At 41.1% G+C, this 22,022-nt stretch overlaps 1 protein-coding gene across 5 annotated transcripts in view; it reads right to left on the reverse strand.

Annotated features, from left to right (window-relative positions):
• dennd5a (DENN domain containing 5A) overlaps positions 1-19,830 on the reverse strand; it is a 58,578-nt gene extending 38,748 nt beyond the window's left edge. For 3 of the 5 annotated variants that reach the window (XM_088934774.1, XM_088934771.1, XM_088934775.1), the window contains exon 1: positions 19,630-19,818. In XM_088934774.1, the coding sequence (XP_088790900.1) occupies positions 19,630-19,729 (100 nt within the window). In that variant the 5' untranslated portion in view covers positions 19,730-19,818. Of the gene's footprint in view, positions 1-19,629 lie in introns of all 5 variants that reach the window. The other 2 variants (XM_088934773.1, XM_088934776.1) reach the window with 1 other exon arrangement.
• Between the last annotated feature and the right edge of the window lie 2,192 nt (positions 19,831-22,022).

Genomic DNA, 22,022 nt, shown 5'->3' on the forward strand with positions numbered 1-22,022 from the left:
TGAAAGTCACAGGATGAGAATGTTAGCGTGGACACAAAAGAAAAACAGATCCGATGACTCTTAAACAACATCTCAACGTATGGTGGTTTAGTTGTGTTTTTTTTTCCCCATTTGCCTCTGGTAGAATACGCAGAACAATAGGAATCCTTCTGTCTCCTTCCTACACCAGGAGACAGAACTAGCTTGATTTGAATGCAGTTGAGGAAACAAGCCTGGACAAACTGTAAAGCACTCATTTGGTGTTGCCATTCTTGTACAAAAAATTATTTTATGCAAGGATAAGTGGATGTCCCTTTTCAGCAGCTTTTGTGTGACATAGATGACATTTTGTGTACATTTCTGGATAATTGGAATCGCCTGGAATTGCAGGCCACCAAGGAAACAAAGTAATGACAAATAAGTAAAGAGATGTAAGGAGAGCAGGGTTTCAGAGCTGCCTCTGTGCGTCTCAGAGGTGTTGTTTGTCTGTTGTGTACAGATATACAGATCTGTGCTAAGCAACAATATCGACACACTGCATATATTCTACTAAATCAACACAATGAATCTCTACGTATTGTGCCACAATGCTTTTTGTTTTAAAGAAAATGTTTGGCATGTGACTTTGGATTTCATACAGATTTTTAAACAAATGTCACCAGCCAAACATTCTGTTTCATCATAAACAACACATTTGGGCAGCTTGTTCCACATTACCTTGCTTTTAAAAATGTCTTTCTAGAGTTCTTATTGCGGTGTTCAATGGGATTTACTATACAGGATCATGTATAAACAAACTTCTACTGTGGTACAATCAAAGTGTTCCCGCACCCTAGTGCTGTGAAGTCAAGTAAAAGCATGCAACATGTCAAATGTAGTTACAACCATAGTACAAAATGAAAACAATGTCATGACACATGCCCCACTGCATTACTTCGTTTCTTCTGCAGTGCACTCTTGAAGCAATGAGCTCCAACAGTCAACTTCAAGTTCCTTACCAAAAAATACAATCCATTATCTCAGTACCAAACACCGACACAGACACAAATCTGACTCATCTATCACGTGTCCACCACAAACATTCCAGTGCGCTTACATACTGCACCTGAAAATCAAGTCATACACCATGTTTACCAGGTACGATCCCGAGAAGTCAACCTGGAGACAGCACACTCCAGGAATAGCATCTCCGCTTGCTGAACCTGCCCTCTGTTAATTACTGTCATTTAGAAGTTCCACTAATGTGTGTTAAAATGAAATGCAGCAAATTAAATATGCCTCTGTTTTTAAGTCAAAATTAGAGCTGGAAGCATTTTGAGAGTTTTAAAACGCACAATTGTATTCAAAAACACAGTTTTCATAATTGCTTAAGTAACTCTCTGTAGTAGCTAATACACCTCTATACTTTTCTTACTCAGGGTACAGAATACGAAGACAGCAGTAACTGCAGCATAGCTCTTAAAAGACTTGACATCTTCATCAACCTTCAAGCCATGAAAACGACATTGTTGCAATGACAGTGGAAAAGGAAAGTTTCTAACCACCTTCGCCTGTTTGTTGAAACACTTCCCAGCATGAATACACTTCGCATTTCATTAAAGGATATGGATCCCTTTGCTATTAGCTGCCCTAACACAGCAGCACTGCCTCACAAGTTCAAGCTGCTCACTATTGGAGTAAGAGCCCAGTCTGTCTGAACTCTGACCTCTCGCCTGAAAGCATCTTGGGAATGAACTGCAGCCCGAGTGAACACACCAATACCACACAGCGCCTGTAGCACACCTGCAAGCTAAGAAAGGACAAGCTTCAACTGGCACTGAAGAGCTGCGAGAGAACAAGGAGAGGCCGCGAGTCGGAGAAGGTCAGCTCACTCCTTGCCTGCAGCAGCCAGGCAGGAATGGATCTGTTAGCAGGGGCAGTGAGAGGGACGTACTGTATTGTTAAAGGGCAGTCAGCAACTGCAGATCAGGGAGCAGAACCAACAAGAACCACCAAAACCTGCCAGCAACTGGTGTAAAAAAACAAACACCCCTTCAGGCCTCTCGGGTACAAAGCTAAGAACAGTGAGCCATCCAATGCCACTGCAGGCTGTGACAGAACACGCATTTATTGTGTGTGTTTTGCAAGTGGGTATATGTTTGCATCCCTAACTGCTCTGGCCAGAAACTTAAGGCTGAAACTTCTTGATCTATTAAACACAAGGACGCATGCAAATAAAGACATAATAAACACCTGAACACTGACTGCTAATCTTGTTATTTTGTGTATGTGTTACAGCTCTTGCATTATGGCTAACGCAATGAGTGTGCTAACTCCGACAGGCTTGACATTCAAAGTGGCCAAATGGAACAGATGCTCTTCTTCCCCTCTTAATGCGTGTTTGTTCCGGAGGAAAAATCAATGCTATCAAGGGATGGGTCACATTGCAATGCACTTTAAATTAAACTTGTTTTATATGTCAATGATATGCATTTGTCAAGAGCCTACCACACACAAGAAGACCCCTTTCTCATTATCTTACAAACTGACAGGAAAGCCTGGCACACAGATACTTCTGAATACACAAATTATGGATTTATTTCATCGTTCGTACCCATGTTGCCTAACTGTGGAGCCAGTATAACAAACAGATCATGTCACACAACGTGCCAAACTTACATATCATACAAAAACTGCTATTTTGATGCCAGTGTGTAGTGACACTGGTAAAATCCACAATGACATGCCCCACAGGAAAAACAGGATGCCTTTACGTCTCTTGTTTTATGCTGCTTTATTTTTTTCTTGAAAAATTCTGCTCTCCACTTTACAATATAGCTTTAATGGCAGCTGATGTGTGTCTCTTCACTAATGTCCAGACAGGCCCACAGCACATGTGAAAGTAACTGGATCCAACATGGTGACCTCAGAGACTGATAAACTAGATTATACGTTCCAGAAGTCAATGATGACAGCACGCACTTCGAAAACAAGAAACTATCCATCATTAGGACAGCTTCTGAAACAGCATCACCCAGAGGAATGTCTGTACTGATTCTTTCTCACAGAAACAAATCCCTTATAATATGAACTGTACTATAACAGGTACTATAATCAAGTCACAAAATCAATATCAAAGATGCAAAAATGTTTGCTGTACAGTTAGTTAACACAGTCTAGAACATGAATATAATTCATCTGGTTGGCTTTACAGTATATTTTCAAGATAAAATTTTCAAACATCAGCCCCTTCATGTTCAGAGCTTAAAGAGTTAGTAAAGCAAAAATTAAAATCCTTAAATGTACTTGTTCATGTGGGATAAAAAAAGGAAAAATTATAGCGAGGTTATGTAAACTAAAAACACTATGGTGCTGCTCTGACTTGTCTACTCTTTTAAAAAGGTTTTACTGTAAATGCATCAGGGCGTTTGTGCTTTGGGGAAAGTTGCTAATCTACTATTATACTTGTTAAAACTGGAAGAACAAAAGAGATGTCTCTCTAGAAATTGATTAAGCAGCTGAAACAACTCCTTTAACTAGACCAAGAAAGCTGTATCTCCAGACACCAAGCACTCATGCTGAAAGCTTGTGACCAGAAGCGGAAAACAAGAACACAACTGAAACCAGTCACCAGGTCTGCTGTCCTCAAACCCTGGGTTTCAGGAGCCAAGAGCTACAGCCAAGCATGCCTGTCATTCTTCAGTCACTGACACCATGAGAGGAAAATGACTTTCTCGAGTTATTTCAAAAGAATGAGCAGCTACTCACCCTAGCCAGGGAACTCATTCCTAAATGCTCAGCTGTGGCACTCCAGCCTGTGGAGTGGAGCTGCAGTAATTTCTTCCCCCTCAGTTGACAATTCCAGTCTATCGTTGTCATCTTATGCATTTTGACAGAAAGTTCCTGCCTATTGAACCAGTATTTGGAAAAAGCAACACGTTCTTTCATTTTGAAGGCCTTGTTGTTATTAACTGCAGCCAAACCCGAGTCCTGTTTAGCAAATTATTAGCACAAATGCTTCTTACGTGAATGGATATTGATTTGAGAATTTATTAACATATCCAAGCCAATATGAAAGTGAATGTTTTAAACTGATCTTCCAGAAAAGTCAAAAGGCCAGATGACATAGATCTAACTTTGGATATTTAGCAACACGTTTAAAAAATGACAGGAGTACAGTGATCGAAAAAAAAAGTAAAACAGTCAGAAAATCCACCAACAAACTACAATGAGAAGAATCACGGCTGCTGATGTGCTCTCAGGACACAAGTGTACAGTACACGAGCTTGGGGAATAACCGCAACAGACTCTACAACCAAACAGGCTCAGAAGAAGTGCTTTGTAAACCACCTGGGCTTCGTTCAAAAGAAACGAATTAACACGCTCTGTCTAACTAGCCTTTGTCAGTGAAGGGGCTTCAGTCAGGCTCATCTCCTTCGGTAACGGCTTTGCCAATAGGACACACGAGATCAGCCGCAGCCAGAAGCGGAACAATGAGGAGCTGGCTTGATGCAGGGATGTCTGTGATGTCTGCAGTGGCTCAGAGGGAGCTCCGCCGCACTGGAGAGGGGGGAGGTCTGTTCATGCATTCGCAACCCCCTGATTGCACTAGCTGCTGCCAGCGAGGATACGGGATTCAAACTGACAGCCCAACCAGAATTACTTAACAAGCCCATTGGTAAAAGCCTTAAACACGCGTGGCACTGAGCTGGAAACTGTTCTGGAAAAACACACCGGCAAACTGAGAAGCAACTAGGCAGACTAGTCTGCTTTGACGCTTGAAGGGTAAACAGCACACTGAGTCGAGGTCTCCAAGCACGATGTCTCTTCGCGCATCTTCAGCGACTTCTGTGTGGAAAACGTCACGTGGTCAATCAGAGTGAGCAGATCTGAGTTGAAGGTGATATCTAAGGATGGGCAAATACTTGTAGAGTCATCACTTCAGCCTGAGCCGCAGTGTTTCCAACTAACAGAGAAGAGCCATATTGTCCCTCTCACCTTCTGGACCAAATATATCCTCCTTCTTGTTAGATATTCCATTCGTAGGCGACCCAAAAAGCCAGAGATCATTTGACAGCACCAGCAGTGCAGAGACAACCGGCCCAAAGTGATCTAAAAGACCTTTTCGTGCGGCAGCCCCACAGACACCTGTGGGCAGAAGGGGGAGGGGACTGTGACTGACAACAGAGATTCAACCGCAGCCACACTTTCCAGACGCACTGCCAGGCCTTCCCACCTCGATTACACGAGTCCTGCGTGGTGCCTCCACCCCCGCGAGCTGTAAGGAGTTAAAACTCACGAACAATGTAAACAAAAAGTCTAAGTCAGGGGGAAATGTATGTCTTTATGACTCCAGTGATAAGCCAACAACTATTATACAGCCATCCATTTTCTAACCACTCTATCCAAACCAGAGTTGCGGGGGAGCTGGAGTCTATCCAGACAAGCAACGGGTGGAAAGTAGGGGCACACCCTGGACGGGACATCAGCCCACTGCAGGGCACAGGCGGATACAAACACACTCACACCAGGACCACATTTCCCAGAGGCCAATTAACCTACCTGTATGACTTTGCACTGAATGAGAAAACCAGAGATCCTGGAACAATTCTATGTGAACATGAAGAAGAACATGCAAACTCCCCACAGACAGCACCCCAGGAACTGAACCCCTGGGTCCCAGAGCTGCAAGACAGCGCCACTGTGCCAGCCACTATATATATATAATATAGCACCTTTATATATATATAATAGCACCTGTAAAATGAATCATCTCAGATATATTAACTTCACAAAAAAAGAGAAGAGTTTGGCAACATGCATGTAGTGGAATATGTTTAAATGAAGTTTGCATTCCACTAAGGTGAAAGAAGCTGCCTTTGAATGGTAAACTAAAATCTATAGGCCTTGGAAGAACACATCAATTAGGAGGAGTCTCTGGATAATATGGTACTTGTCAGAAAAAAGGCCGTTCTGATTAAATTCACACCTCACTAAACCTGTGGTTTCCCTTGGGCACTCCTTGATGTTAAATATATCATTTACTATCGCCAGCTGGGATTGTCCGATGATTCCTCTCAAAATGTGCTAAAGGCTCTTATCATCAGTCATTGTTTGCAGGAACGAACCCCTGACATATTCCTTGGAAAGCAGGTGCACACAACATGAAGAATGACTTCAATCACGTCACCTTTAAGCTGTTTGGCCTACATGCGGAGGAAACAACAGCCCTGTTTTTTTCTGGCCTGATATTCTAAAGACACAATCCCCCACAAAATTAAACAGGGATGCTGTATTACTTGAAATCAAATGTATTTTAACTGGGCCGCTACAAGCTTAGCCTTATCTGTAAACGCTGCAGTGTAAGAAGATGATGGAATTTTTTTTCTTACCTCCAAGAGAAACATTTTTTAAAAATGCAAAGCCGACTAGCAGTTTCTTTTAGAAGCTTGCTGAAAATTCATGCGTAGCATTTTGTAGAATGAAACCAATCTGAAGCCAGTGCCGGCTTCAGACGACCAACATGACTTCTCAAAAAAAAAAGATATCTTTGCAAATGTTCAATACCAGGGGGGTGGATTAAAGCTGCAGGGTTTTTAAAAGGACTGACTGCAACAGTCACTTACTGTCAGGAAAAATGAGATACCCTCCAGCTCTTGGATTTTTATAAATTACACTGGGAATGATACCACAGTCAACTGAGACAAAACACAGCACAAGAGCACAATTTACCACACAAACCTGTCATAAATGCTGAAACAAAGCTGGAGTGTGTTTGGCAGTCTTGCCTCTTTTGACATAAAAATATAATTCTGTTGAGCACATATTTTCCTCATATTTTCTAATCTCTGGATATAATCTCCTTCTGAAAGAAGCCTTTACTGGGAGGAATTGCTCCACTATGAACTGAAACGCGTTTATAATGACACTGCTCTAGCAGCAATGATGAGAATAATAATGACCAATAACACATAATAAAACGAAGGGAAATTTCTAAACAACTAGGAGCCTAGTCCATTTTCCTTCACTTACTTCACTTTACCTCAATACTCCGTGGCGCAGAGCCTGATCTAGAGTCAAAGTGAATTAATGGCAGTGATTGACTGTCTTTGAACATACCAGTCACAGTGAACGTGGAGACACCAGTGTAATTAATAAGAAAGCAGACCAGGTGGAAAACCTGTGTCTCCACACTCGCCCAGAATTTGCACCCACGCATGAAAAACCCAACTGAAGTGGTTGAGTCTAGCCCTTTGTCTGAGGCCACCAAGAGAGGCTCCTGTGCTGTAGCACTGGAGCAGACTGCTTTGTTTTTCGCGCTGGATGTTGACTGGGCGTAGCCCACTTCATAGTACTGTAAACACTGGCCCTAAACCACTTCCTGAAACAGCATCAGCTGACAATCACTCAGTAACATAAAAAACTAATTAAAAAATTACCCCGAGAATTGGCGAGCTTTAATTCTAAGCGCATTTAGTTTTGACACCTCCTTGCAGTCTCAATTAAAGGGCCATCCTTTTCTGTACAAATGAGTTCCTTGCATTCATAAGAAGAAACCTGTCACCAACAGCACACTGCAAGCCTTCCAAAGACTACAGGTGCTTATGACATTTTCATTATCATCATTCTAGCTATTTTTGTGCTTTCTCCTGTGTGCTTACATTGTCAAGATATGTAGAACTCTTTGGGTGACACGTCCTGGATAGTGTGTGTTTTCTCTGCTGCCACACGTCAGTGGAAACGCACTCCATTGTTGTGAAAATAAAGTCCTTTCTGCTGAAGCAGCAGATGAGCAACGTCCCCAATGCTGACAGCTCCTTGAGCAAGAGTGGCCACAACGCAAACGGCAGGCAACAGCTGTGAACGGTCCCCCATTCACAAACGGCCTTTTGTCACCAACATGCAAAGTGCCACTTCAAACAAATTCACAGCCGGTCTCTCTCTCCCTGGAAAATCTAGGACTTTGCATGAGGCATCTTCTGGGACACAGCTTTGTATAAAGAGGAAGAAAAAGAGGGGGGAGAAAAGTGTTGATCTGCCAATTCCGAAATGAACATCATCTGCTTTCTTTTTGGGAATCATGTCAGCTTAGTGAATGAGCACTGCTGCGATTTTTTTGGTCTTAGTCATGCTACAGGATGCCTGGGAACACAGTGTGCTGAGAGGAGGCTGTCAGTGAACTGCGCAAAGCACAGAATTATCGAACCTGATAAGAGACATAGAACAGTACGTACCTGCAGCCTTTGACTCAGCACTTCAAACTCCCTGCATAATATGATATTGTTAACCTTTTACTGATAACATCGAGGATATACCATTCCCCTCTGGACATGTTTATTTCTAGTTATTCCATAATAATCAAACTCCATAAAATAGTATTTTTTCAGGATTGTTTGTTGTTTCAACAAGAAGCTAATATAAAAAAAAGCTAAAGCACATTTTTTGGCTTGAATAAGTATTTTTCTATAAAAGGCTAACAATTCTGAAATAAAATTAATTAGGAGTATTATGATGGAACAACTGTGAATAAAGATCTCCAAACAGGAAGACAGAAGCATAATTTAACTTACATGTTCACCATGTAAATGAGAAAAATGTGCTTTCTTACAAAACAAAACTTAAAGACAACAGACAATAGGTTGAGAGTACTACTTTGACAAATGTGTGTTTCTTCAAAATAAAAAAATATGATCTTTTGTATCTTTGACAGAGTTTTAGGGCCCATGGACATGTCTAGCTTGTGCAGAACAGCAGCCAGTTTACCCAGGGGGAATGCTGTAATCTTGATCTATCGCAACAATTCTAGAAACAAATGTGGAAATACACAAAGGCCACAGCAGCAATTCTCCAACACATCTTTCTGTGACTACAGATGGCTCCAACACGTGCCAAGAGATTCCTCTCAATATGGGGAAATATGCTCAGCTGTGCACCACACTTAGAAGGAATTCCAAAGCTCAGAGATTCCAAAGATAAAGTTAACTTTCACTTCATAGGTGGAACACTTTTCGGTTTCTTCTTATCTTACAGACAGATGTTTGATGAAATAACTGTATAATGCATACAAAAACTGACGCAGTCACGGCATTTTAAATAAAGACTAATCATTTACTGATTTTTCTCTTCGTCTATGAGATTGCGATTTTAGAAAATACAGACTATCACTGTATTTTGCGATATACTATCGACTATCCCTTGATGCAATTAAAAAAGTACTGACAGTACTGACTAAGAATGTACTTGCATATTTCATTCGTCACCTTTTCATTTATCATGGAATGAGCCATTTTATTTCTGCTGAGGATATTCCTTGAAGATTTATGTAAAGTGTAATATGAGAACATAGTGACTGATGACACTCATAAATGTATCTTTCCAGGATCCGAGATGGGGAATAAAGAATTTCTGTACTTAACAGGATGACAAATATGTCCTCATTTGTTTTTTAGTTTTGGAGAATGGAACTAAAATCTCTCAAATACAGTTATTACAGTAATTTCAGAAATTCTGTTTTTTGTCCGATCACACCACATGATTTGACTGACTTCCCTTGCAGCTGGACATCTGCGCTGGCAGAGTTATTGTTTACTTTTGTGCTCCACTGGCTGATTTTCCAGATTATATACACCTGGCCTGGGATTGCTGGCTTCACAAAAATGACAAATAGTACAAGTTTTGCAACTGAAAGAAAAGTTGTTCACAGAATACATATCTTTGTCAAAATCAAGCAAAAGATTGTAAGCTTACTAAATGAAGACTTCTTCAGATGTTAGAAATTCTTATTTTGATCATAACTATCATGATCACAATGCAAATTGTCTCTTTGAATGTAAAGCAGACATGATCTTGGAGTGATGCTGCCATTTATACTAATTCTGAGCAGCTCTTTTTCTAGGCCATAATACTTCCCATCAACTTAAGGTTTCATTATTTGAATTGCTCCATACTACTTTAATACACTGCTGGGAGTCAATCAGTCTTAAATCTCATAGACTGTCATATATAAGCCATGGCCCATCAGGGTGATTAACTTTCCCGATTAGTTCACACTATGTCATTCATTTAAAAACGAAAAGTGCAATCACATTTTGACACAAAATACTTTGGGCTTTAGAACAGTCTCAACAAAAAATACACAGAAATTCAATTGACATCTGGCAGACAAAAGCTAAACCAAAGTTGAAAAAAAATCTGCTGCAACAGAACGTGTATATTTGAAGTCACTTTAGTCCCTAAAGAACTTAATTTCTGCACCTCTTAGAAAGTACAGCGAGTACTAAAATCGAAACATTGTATTCGACGTCCTTACATCTCCTCTTTAAATAGTATGAGACAAAGGCTCAGAGCTCTTGAATTTTGGCCGAGAGTCACTATTGAAATTAAATTCATCAGGTATGCGAAGACAGATGTTACTTGAATAATTAACCATTTTTTGTGTGCAATAAGTGATTTGTGGCATACTGCAAGATGGGTTATTTGATTATCACTTTACATACTATAAGAATAGTGATTTTGAGGGAGAACATTTTAAATATAAAAATGTTGCATAAAATGGAGAGCGTTTAAATTTATAATTTAAGGCTTTGCTTATCCTGCAAATTCTGGTCTTTTCATAGCTTTACAACACATCAAATGCTATTTTCAAACACACCGTGATAAGATGATGCACACTAAAACTTAACAAATGGATCTCGAAGTCAAAGACCTAAAATGTACATAAAGATATTGAATGCAGAGAGTTACTTAAGGGTAGGGGAGCATTTCAAAGAGAAATTCTGTAGAACATCATTATTATTAAATAATTATTAAATTATTTCATAAAGGAAAACATTCACAATGTTCCAAATTGTTGTGTGCAACTTGATGGGTGCAATACAATTTGTTGTGTGCATCACTCTAGAATTCCAGCATTATGTATTTTTTTGACTTGGTGGTGTATAATGGTAATAACAGTAGAATGTAAAAATATAATAATATAACAGCCCCATGCCAGTGGGAGGAAATATCTGAAATCAGAACAGTATGAAGCTTTCAGGAAACCACAAGACCTCAGGGCTTAGCACACTTTACCATTTTCACACATTATAAGCGCAAAGAAATCGCAAGAACAAAAAGGTGGGGTGAGACGCCACCGAACTGCTCTCTGGGAAAACCCAGACAGGTTAGCGTTTCGATCTGGGGGTTTTTGTGTGCTGGGGCCGCAGTCGCTTTCTGACATTTGCCTGCAGCTGTTGAGAGCCCTGGAACACACAAGGAAGACGCTTCTGCGTGTGAACTCAGAGCCGGCTCCCGCGCTGACTGACTGACTGGGTTTTTGATGAAACGTTTATCGGTAATAACCGTAACAGTGGTGGTTGCTCAGTCTAATTGAGCTCAAGCGCTCAAGATTAGTGGACCTGTCCTTAAGCACAGATTTAACCTTAACCTTAAGGTTCCAGATTTGCTGCATGAGACATAACAGGCAGGATCAGAGAGAGATTATTCAAGATGTGTAATACAGAAATGGAAGCTCTTCTGGTTTTTGCATTAACTGCTTTATTTCCATCAATTTTCTAACTGCTTCTTCCAATTCAGGGTTGGGGTATGCCAGAGACTATCCCACTAAGCAACAAGTACAAGGCAGGGTACACCCTGGGTGGGTGCAGGCAGGGCCGGCACACTGATGCACACACTCACACCAGGTCCAGTTTTCCCACAAGCCAATTAACCCACCAGTATGTCTTTGTGAGGAAACTGAAGCACCCAGGGAAAACCCACACACACAAAGGGAGAACATACAAACTACAAGCACCCCAGGTCAAGATTTGATTCTGGATTAGGTTAGTCTCAACAACACCAAATGTGGCACCCCAACTTCTTTTCAGATGGGTTTCAGAAGCAACAGAAGATACCATCATCCACAGAGTGCAGACGAACAGAAAGAACACACAGCAAACCAGACTGAGAAAGGCAAAGATCACATGGATAGGCAAAAACAGACATCTTATTGTCTGTATACTAGGGAGCTATGTCATGCCTTGTAGAGCCTGAAACATAAGCAGAAGGATTTTTAGAATCAGCTCAAAACCTGACTGGAAGCCAGTGCAAGGACTCCAAGATGGGAGTGATGTGATCACTTGTGCAGCCTAGTCATGATTCTAGCTGCCAAATTCTGAATATACTGTAATTTTTTTAATGTAGTGTTAGAGAATCCTATTATAATGACCATCTTATAATTAATTCTTAAAAATTAATTATTAGTAGAAATCCAATGTTTTTCTTTTACAAAAATAAGCAGTATCGTAGTCAAGGCGTGTTTATTGTTTGTTGAAACTATACATTCATTTCAAGGTATCCTTTGTACCACTGTAGCTGAAATAAGTATATAATCACTCAAGCAATTGTGTTATTAAAAATAACATCGTAGCACTGTAGAACTGTACAAAAACAAAAAAGGCAAAGAAGCATCAGTGGACGATTGCTATCTTTGTTCTTTGTAACAGAACAAAAGGAAATGCATTGTACTCTTGGATAAAGGAGCTCTATGCTTTAGGCTAACTGTCCTAGGCCCTGCCACTCATAATCAAGAGCAAAACTAATCGGGGGAGACAGAGATGAAATCAGCTGGTTGCCGTGGAACAGCACTCTCACAGGGAATTTTTCACGCTCGCCTTTGCCTTTTCATGTTCAAGTTTACCGGAGGCTTTCTGTGAAGTGGTGCCGTCTGAACTTGCAACACAGCCCTTGAGATTACAAACAGTAGGAAACCTGTTCTCGCCAGCTTCCTCAGCTACGTACCATGACGGATCCCATTACACACAACAAACCCAGAGTAGACCACAGGGAACCCTCTTGATTTGGACTATAAAGATGCAAACTTAGCACCGTACTTGAGGGGAGCCATCCGCAGACTGAGCAGTGAAGTAAGTAAAGGTATTACTGCTGAACTAGTGCTACTACTGAATGCCTCAGGACCCGGAAGTACAACAAAAAGCACCAGCTAAAAGTGCCAGAATCTCAAGAGATTCCTGAATGGCGTAACCAGTAAAGGTGCCTGAGCACAGGCTGAGCTCTGCTCTGGATTTGACCCCGGGTAGCAACAGTCTACTGTGACCAGGATTTACCAAGCTGCCTAGTACCGCAGTACTGCGTACAGTAATAAAAGCCTTCTAAACCAATCTATCAATCTGATCAATCAATTTATCAGACCTGAAAGTTTCAGTCATGCCTCCTTCTCACAACTTGTTAGCAACACTCCAATGGCAAATTTGATCTGCGTTCAAACCATTTTTTTGGCAGTCTCGTCCAATTACCATGCGCTTGCTCTCCAAATTGCTCAAGAGCCAAATACAAGCTTAATGTATCTAGGAAAAAAAAACAGCATGAAAGAAGCATTGATTCATGCCACACTTTCACACCCATGAGTCCTGAAGTTACCTTCTGACTACAAAGCCTTTGAGAGACCAGATTTTTCATAGAAAAACCACAAAAATCCCCTTCTCGACTGAACTTGACATGTCTGGTAAGTGGAAAAAATCCCTCAAAAGCTCTTTCACCTAGAAAAACAAAAGTAAACTTGATGCCCCATGAGATTTTAAAGTGTTTTGGTGTGAAATTATGAGATCAGACAGCACCGCTGTGCTTAATAAAGTAAAAGCTGGATCAGCTTAAGATCAAGTGTAATGTGTCACTGCTCATTTGAAGAGAAATGATACTTTAAAGGATGTCTGTGAGCTAGTAGTAAGTTATTCTGTGCACTACCCTTAAAGAACAATCTGCTTTTATTTAAACAGTGATGCCGGTCTCCAAAATGTCAATGGAAAAGAAGAGAGACAGAGAGTCCAGTCAACTTCAGGCAGCAGGATACTGCACATGCTTTGACTGCATACCAAAGCCAGCAGCTGTCTGTATGCAAATAACAGCATTTCAGCACAGCCACTGAGATATCAAAAAAGGCACTACTGTCTTCCCCAGTCTTTGTTACTGGACAGATCCTAGAGACACACATCCCTACACCTACCGGCATGTTAACAGTCAGAGGAGAAGGCAAATGTGTCTCAGAAACACACACCACTGGGCTCAGCGCTCAGCCCTGCTGATAATAACAAACAGCATCCGCAGCTTCAGAGGACAGGAAGCACATATCCGGCGGCCATGACGCCTGAGCCAATGCAGAACGAACAACACCGGCACCAAAACACAAGAGGCCTCCGATTTCAGCGCTGCCCTCCGTGGCTACAGCAGCTAACAGCTAACAGGAGGCCCCCAGGACCGGCCAGGAGTCAACGCGAAGCCCCTCACATACGCTGCTCATGTGTCGAGAGATGCTAGTAATTACCTTGGCTTTTTCACAGATTCCTTCGCTTCACCACAGAAGCAGCCCAGGTCAAATGCTGAAAGACATACAGGGACTTAACTACAGTGTTGTGCTTTTCCCTGGTGGTGCCTGAACGCAATTTGTGGAAAGTTCAGGGCACACATTTTTGAGCCATTCCTTTCTGTACTTCACTTGTATAAAACCGCAACAAAAGAGAAGCCTGGCTGCAGAATTCTCTTGGATTGTGTGTGGACGAAGATTGTTTTCTATTTTTTCCCTCATCATGGGGTCGACTTAGTTTGGTCAGCTCCAGAAAAAGTGAAGAAATCACATTCATTTTCACAAATCCTCAGATCAGTTTTATTTAGTGTAGACTTGCTCATAAGTAGTTTTCTTACATGTTTGGATTGCAGTTTGTTCTTAATATACAATTTCCATTTTTTTCTACTTAGCGCTTTCATTTATGTTTCCAAACGTTCATCAATGTGGAGGCAAGCCTGGGGTTCCACACCAGAAAACCATATTTTATCTCTTCCGGTGAAAATACACCATGAAAAGACTATGCTACTTCCTGAAGAATACTTAATATGCGTATTGAGATGAAATGATTTGTGCAAGGCCCTGTCGTACCAGCTGCTGTATTTTAAACTACAGAACTACATGCCAAGAAAAATACTGGGCAAACATTCTGCCTGTTTCTGAATTTTTCTGGAAGCCTGTTCAATATGTGTAACAGTTTCTTTGCAAACACACTACACACAACCAAACACGCACTTAGCTAAAACACTTGGAGACTGACGTCTCTCACATACTGGCGTAAATAGATTGCTTTAAATCCTCAGTATTCCAGGTTGTGAGCCAGGTTTAAGAGTACTACATTATGGCGTCTCACTCAATGAAGACAGTACCATTGTCATCTGTTACAAGTCAGAGCAGCACACTCAGTCCCTATAAACAATCTCTGGATTGGCAATGAGTTCTTGTAAATCACCGGTTCTTGCTTCAGACTGACATAAGCATTTGCCCGAAGCCTAATGAACATTTTATCTGTTTGACTTTGTTGTTGTGGGAATTTGCCAAGCTTTCATACACCAAGATAAGAAAGGAAAATTCCCACACTTCAAAATGAGTTTCTGCAATTCAGTGAAACAAACTTTTTTTTTTTACCAGTAATGTCACAAGCACAGACGTGTATTATCATCTGCCTTTTTCTTTTATGTAGTTTTTTTAGGCTTTTCCGTACCCTCACATGTCAACATGCATTTCTTTCGGTTTGTCTTTAAGATAAAAAAGTTCCTGCAAGCAGACTGTACAGAAGAGAAGAACACAATTTTCAGCATAATAAATGAATTATAAGAAAATAACCAAGTATTTGATTTCACTGAAAAACTAAAATATATACTGTACTAATGGCAGGATTGATTAATACAGTAAGCCACCCAGAAGACTCTCAGTGTACCGTCTGACTGTCTAGACATTATCAGACAGCTCTAGTTGGTGGAGATGAGTAAATATGAACAACTCTTGGGGATGATTCAGAGAAAAGATCTATCTCTTGTTACCTTTAACTTAGTAAATTGCAGGGAACTGGTAGTTAGACTAATAAATGAAATAGATTACAGATTATCAAATCCTTTAATCCACATACAGTTACTGGAAATTAATTGATGAATAATCACACAGGAGTGCAGACACGACTCAACAAAATCCTATTAACAGATGCTGTCATTAACCTCGCGTGACCTTTAGAATCCTGTGTCATTTGCATGTTTCTGCAAGTTCACAATCTATCCAAGTGCAGTGTTCTGGACAGCTTCTGTAGTGGGGCACACCCACCTTCAATCCTCTGAGCAGGACTCCTGGCACAATCAAGAAACGAGTCTGGCCCACAGCTGTTTGCTCGGCTCCATGTGCATTCACAAAATTTCTGTTTTCTAATTCTACAGTAACCTTTGTCTACGAGGCGGATACTTTCTGATCTATGCAATATCCCCCGCATACATCCAGAATGATACATCACAGGGCTGGCGTTTTGCTCAGAGACACATCTTGCCACTGGACAGATACGAGTACAACCACATTCTGCGGACAGCCAAGACCAGGGTATATTTAAGTGTGCACAATTAGTTGTCCCAGAATACAATGTAAAAGATTATTTTTACACTATAATGTAGATTAAAGATAATGTATACATCCACAGACTTGATTCGCTTTGCAGCTGCTTGAGTGTGATTTTCATTATCTAGGTACTCATTTGGATGGACAAGGCTTTTCTCAGTTCTTGATAAACAGTGAGTACAAGGCCTTTCCCACTTACCCCTCTCATGTTACCCCCAGGGTAGCATGCAAATGGACTATTCAGTATAGATTAGCTATCAGAAGTTGCTTTCAGTGGCAGGCAGTGATTTGGCAGAAACACATGAGCAATTTCATTTTGTTTTCTGAACCTACTGCAAGTGACCAAGCCCAGGTAATAAAACGTAACAGTACAGTGCCTCGTCCAGTCTTTTGCAATGGCTCGTCAGTAGGCGACGTGTGCAGGCTCCGCTCTTTCATACACATCCACCAACGCATGTTCGATTCAGCACAACAGAGAACTAAAGAGAGCTGTACTGCTTTTGTGAGAAAGAAAAAGAAAGTACAGAATGCCCTTCCGTGGCCCTTGGGCGGGTATGGGTTCGTCTGCAAGGGAACCGAGCCCTGTTTTCTTCGCTCAGGATCAGCAGGTGTTGGAGAAGAGACACGGGCCCAGCTCTCGGCACTGCAGCCCTCAGCCTCTCTCCTCCGAGCGCCTCCGAGCTTTCCCAATGCGGAGACTGTGGGAGGACTCTGGCACAACGCAGTCTCTTCGCGCATTAGCATGAGCGCCAGGCCAATATGAATGAAACAGGCTCCCCATTCAGAGATCTGAATTGCACTGAGCACAGGCTACCTGCAAACCTTGCTCTGTAACTACATTAGCTATTAAATAACACTCAATAGGTCTGGCCTCCCCTCTTCCCCCGGGGCTTGGAAAAGCACTCGCAGACTTCCTGGAGCGCGCCGGAGATGCGATGACATCACCCTGCTCCTGGAGCCTGAAGCCTCAGTGTGCTCTACGTGTGAGCCCCCTAGAGACCGCCTCATGGCAGACAGCTCCTAGCCTCCTTTTGTTTTCCAATACTTCCTGCGCAATCTGTTCCCAACCCAACCAAAGCAATGCATTATTTACAAAAATTAAACCCGAAGCAAAGGGGGGAAAGGGAACAACAGGTTCCATCAGGAGCACCACACATTAAAGTTTCAGAATGCTGATTTATAATAGTCTCTCTTCTAGCCGATTAAGATCTCTTACCCTTCATAACTATTTGCTCTGGGTCTCTTTAATTGTTTCATTAAAAAGCTATGAAAACGAGGCCTAGGCTACAGCCTATGAACTATCCTCCCCCTCTTCTTTTATTCCTGAATTAACTAATTCAGCAACCCATCACATTTTACAAGACAGAATTAGCAGACTCCTGTGTGCACAGTTTGGCTCTGTTCAGTATTTGTCAAAGTGATCTACACCACACAGTTCATCTATTCCAAACTCAAATTAAACACCTTTACAAAATGCATTTCCTACAGTATATTTGTGTCAACTTAGAGCAACAGAATCACATTAAAATTGTCTTTCTCAATTTTTGATAAACAGTGAATACAAGGTCTATCATACCTACCCCTTCTTACCCACAGTGCAGTATCAGATGCCACTATCTAAGCAGACGCTATCAATGGCAGGCAGTGATTTGACTCAAATAACCAGATAAAGCTTTCCACACCAACATTCAGAAGAAAGTATCCCTAAATGATATAACTGCTTGTCTTAAAGTCTACAAAAAGTCATTGCAAATTATTACTCCCTTATAACATCTCTTAGCATTCTAAAGCATAGATCTCTTCCCCAGGCTCCTAAACAATCTTTGATCCTTGAGAGCTAAAAGATATTCCGAACTTTCATATACCAGATGAACTCAAAATCACTTTATTTAACTTCAAATTAAAGTTCACAAGTTAACTGTGTCAATGTATGAAACTGAGTCAATATATAACATTTCTCAAGAAACTGATGATATAATGGTTACCCAAATCTGTTAGATTGGAGATAAACAACCCTTAGAGAAGTAACAAAACAGTACTACATGTCAACTGTTATGTTGGGAAGATTGCAACAGAACAGGAAGGAAATATTTTTTGTTATTTTTAATGACCCTTTTAAACCGTTGACAGATACGATTTCAACATTTACTTTTATGAAGCCGTCATAAGCTGATCTGCAATACTGTAGGACAGAGAGAGAAGCTGAGTCCTCCACTACATTGGCTGGTATAGTCAAATAGGCCGGCTGTGCTGACAAGAAAACATTTACTCTGCACAAGGTACAAGAGGAAATGCTTTAACCACAGGAAAGATTCTTCAGCTGCACAGGCGTTGCACAGATACATCTCAAAATGATAATACACATGCCATTTTAATCAGTTTTTTTTTTATTTTATTTCACTAACATGACATACGATAAAACAAACATTATTTGCGATACTGCTATTAGCTACTTTTGCAATGACGGATTCGAGGTTACTTGTGTAAAGCATGGACAGACATTGCCTCAATGCGCCCTTTCCAAGATTGTGCACGCACCGTGTATGAAATAAGCTGTTGGAGACCGAAATTGGAGAAACCTCTCGGAATGTACCGAATTACCACAGATAGGCAAACAGTCATTACAACACCGCTCAGAGCGCAAGTCTGCATTCAATTTTAGCAGCACGTAAATACAGGGTGGCCTGTTGGTAGCATCATCTTCTGGCAATTTAATTTAGATAATGTGCGCCAAGAGCCGTTTGTTTCGGAAGAGACCTTCCGAAAGACAAAAACCCGAACTGTGGTCATCGTACATCATCTCACAGCGGAGTCGACGTGATTGTCTATTTCGCTTGTTCTCGTTGTGTGAATGCCCAGTAGTACACAGATTTAAAACGCGATGTAAAGATCTGATGTAAATCTAGTCAAAAAACACTCAAATTGTTTCTCAACTAATTAATTACTCTATAAGGTGTGTGATTAAAGATTCTAACGAAATCACCCTTAATAGATCGTTAGGAACTAATGTCTCTACTTTTTACCCTTGTGTTTTCACAACTCTCCACTGTTGTGATGCTTTAAAGAAACCCTGATTTATTTGTTGCATGTTTGTATCTCACAAACATGTTCACATTGCTGCTGTAAGGGGGATCCATTTGTCTTGTCTATGACTGATATCGAATAATTTAGATCTACATCCAACTCGGCTTTTTCTCCCAATAATAAAAATGGTCATTATATTACCTCCCTGTGTGGCACAGGGCTACGACACTTACCGGACAGTTCGTCTGGTTCCAGCCCGGTTTCGGTGTCGAGTCCGCAGATGACGAAGTAGTCTGCGAATCGGCAGGAGTTCGAGCTGAAGCCGGTGGTCATTTTGAGACTGGTCCGGTGCTGTGCTTTTCCTCGCCTTTTCAGCTGATTGCATATCAGGGGGTTGGAGAATCACCTCGCGCTGCCATTATGGATTCACCACTAAACCCCCAAAACCCAGAATCGAGAGCCGAGTCAGACGCGCTGCATTGTGGGTCCCCGTCCAGCTGTTTTCAGCTGCCAGATTGCCTCCTACCCCTGCTGCTGCCGAGGTGGGACTGCGCCTGCGCCGAATGCTGAAGAAAAGGATGACGTTATGCTCTTAACCCTTCGGGTGCATGCGGTCATGCACTGGTTTACAATTCACTGGTTCAGTTCAGCTTTCTCCGCATGCATATACGCCAATGTAATTTTTTTTCTCCTAAAAAATACTATATGTGCTGCAACTGAGTGATGGTGTCACTGCACTATAACAGAAAAGTACAGCTGACTAATAGCCAGGGACTCGCCTAAAGAAAACAACTAAATGACGTATAGATTTCTAAAGATAATTGAAACGTTCGTCTTGAAACCTTTAGGTTATTTTCTAATGGGACTTGTAGAATGCTTTAAAATCTAGCAGAGGACAACTGTAGTATTAGAAGAAATACAATTTTAAACTCTTTTTAAAGTACATTGAAGAACGTGGATCTTTGTGGTGTTCTGTGGTAAAAATATATTTAGTGGTGTGCACAACTTCCAACCTTAGAAACACAGGTCGCCATTAATGAATAAAAACGTTAGTGATGCTTGCAATATCCATGCACCCCTAACGCAATATGCACACAGCAAAAGATGTGTAAATCTTTCCATTCACGATGAAGTGTTTTGTTTTGTTGAAATTGGGCAGACGTGATGTTGCATGCACAAAATACATGCACTGATGATGCATACATACTACAAAGACCATGCAATAAAAAATATAAAAAATTTAACAGTTCTTTCTTGTTCAAAGTTGACAAGAAGAAACACATTACACACTATAGGGCAAAAAAAAACTCCCTCCCAGCACAGCACTGCAGGATAAAGTCTACCGAGGGCACAGTACTGAGGTTTTTATTAATGTAGTCTATTAAATGTGAAATATGCAGTAAAGTATGTTCTGTACAAAGCCCAGGGGCCATGAAATGTGGACAACTAGGAAAAGCAGCTAGTTCTTTAAGCCAAGGGTTCCCAATCCTAATATTTATTCCTGCCAGGTTAAGTTAATTGCAGCTTTAATTGAACTAGTAAGTTGCTTGATTTCAAATGTTTGCAAGTTTTTTGTACTATAAAGATTGGTATTTTGTATGCCTTTATGAAATGCAACAGTTAAAATACAACCTTTAATGTATTTAAAAGCCAAAAACAACCCAACAGTCAAAATGAATACTGTTTTTTAGTCAGTTAAGGGTTCACGTGGGTAACAGAGCCGGATTGGACTGGGAGCCCCTGTTCTTGGCAAAGCAGAGAATGTATGAAATGTTATCCATAAAAATATGTCTCACCTACTGCCGGTGGAAATGAATTGCCTTGATCCCCCATTCCCACAAAATCCATGATAAATGTACTTCAATAAGCACTCGAGGGAAAATGGAAATAAAAATAGAAGTAAACAGGCTTTTGGAAGAATTCATTTTATCTTTGGCATGTACCCAAGGCCCTGCACTATAATCCAGGTTTGCAGCCTGCCCTTCATAAATTGCAAAATGCCTGAATTCACACTAACCTTGTTACCATCTTTGAAAGGTGAATACAAACATAACATTCCGATGAATTCTTCTCAACACCTGTTTTTCTGTTTTATGAGAGATCAGAATCTGATCAGTTCTTCTTTCATTGGCATTTCTGTCTGAACTACTTGCCATGCAGGCAGTGCAAACTTCAACATTTCATACTTCCCTTCAAATGACATTGTTTCACCAAGCTTGTTTCAGAATAATGGGAAAAGTGGCAAGTGCAGAGCTGCATTGTCGGGCATTGTGCACGAGTCTCCATTCAGAGCCGCTCACGAAGAGCAGAGTGAGGAAGAAGAGACCGGCAGATTGCCCTCTGATTGAGGAGAGACTGAGACAACGGCTCAGCGGAACACAGCCTGCACTCAGAGTTAGAAGTGAAAAAACAACTTCAGTCGTGACTCCAGCCCCACATACCCCTTCAGTTAATCACACTTTGGCAACTTTCCCCAGACGATTCGTGAAAAAAAACAGTGGGGAGGAGGTTTCTTTTTATATAGAAGAACACAAGGGAACTTGTTCATCCTCTTTAACACAGATGTAGGTGCCCTGTGTCACAATCCCCGGTCTCTTGTAATAGAAGTATTTAAGTATTGACTCAA

The sequence above is a fragment of the Atractosteus spatula genome, chromosome 16, assembly GCF_055471065.1.
Source record: "Atractosteus spatula isolate fAtrSpa1 chromosome 16, fAtrSpa1.hap1, whole genome shotgun sequence".
In the NCBI taxonomy this organism is placed as follows: Eukaryota; Metazoa; Chordata; class Actinopteri; order Semionotiformes; family Lepisosteidae; genus Atractosteus; species Atractosteus spatula.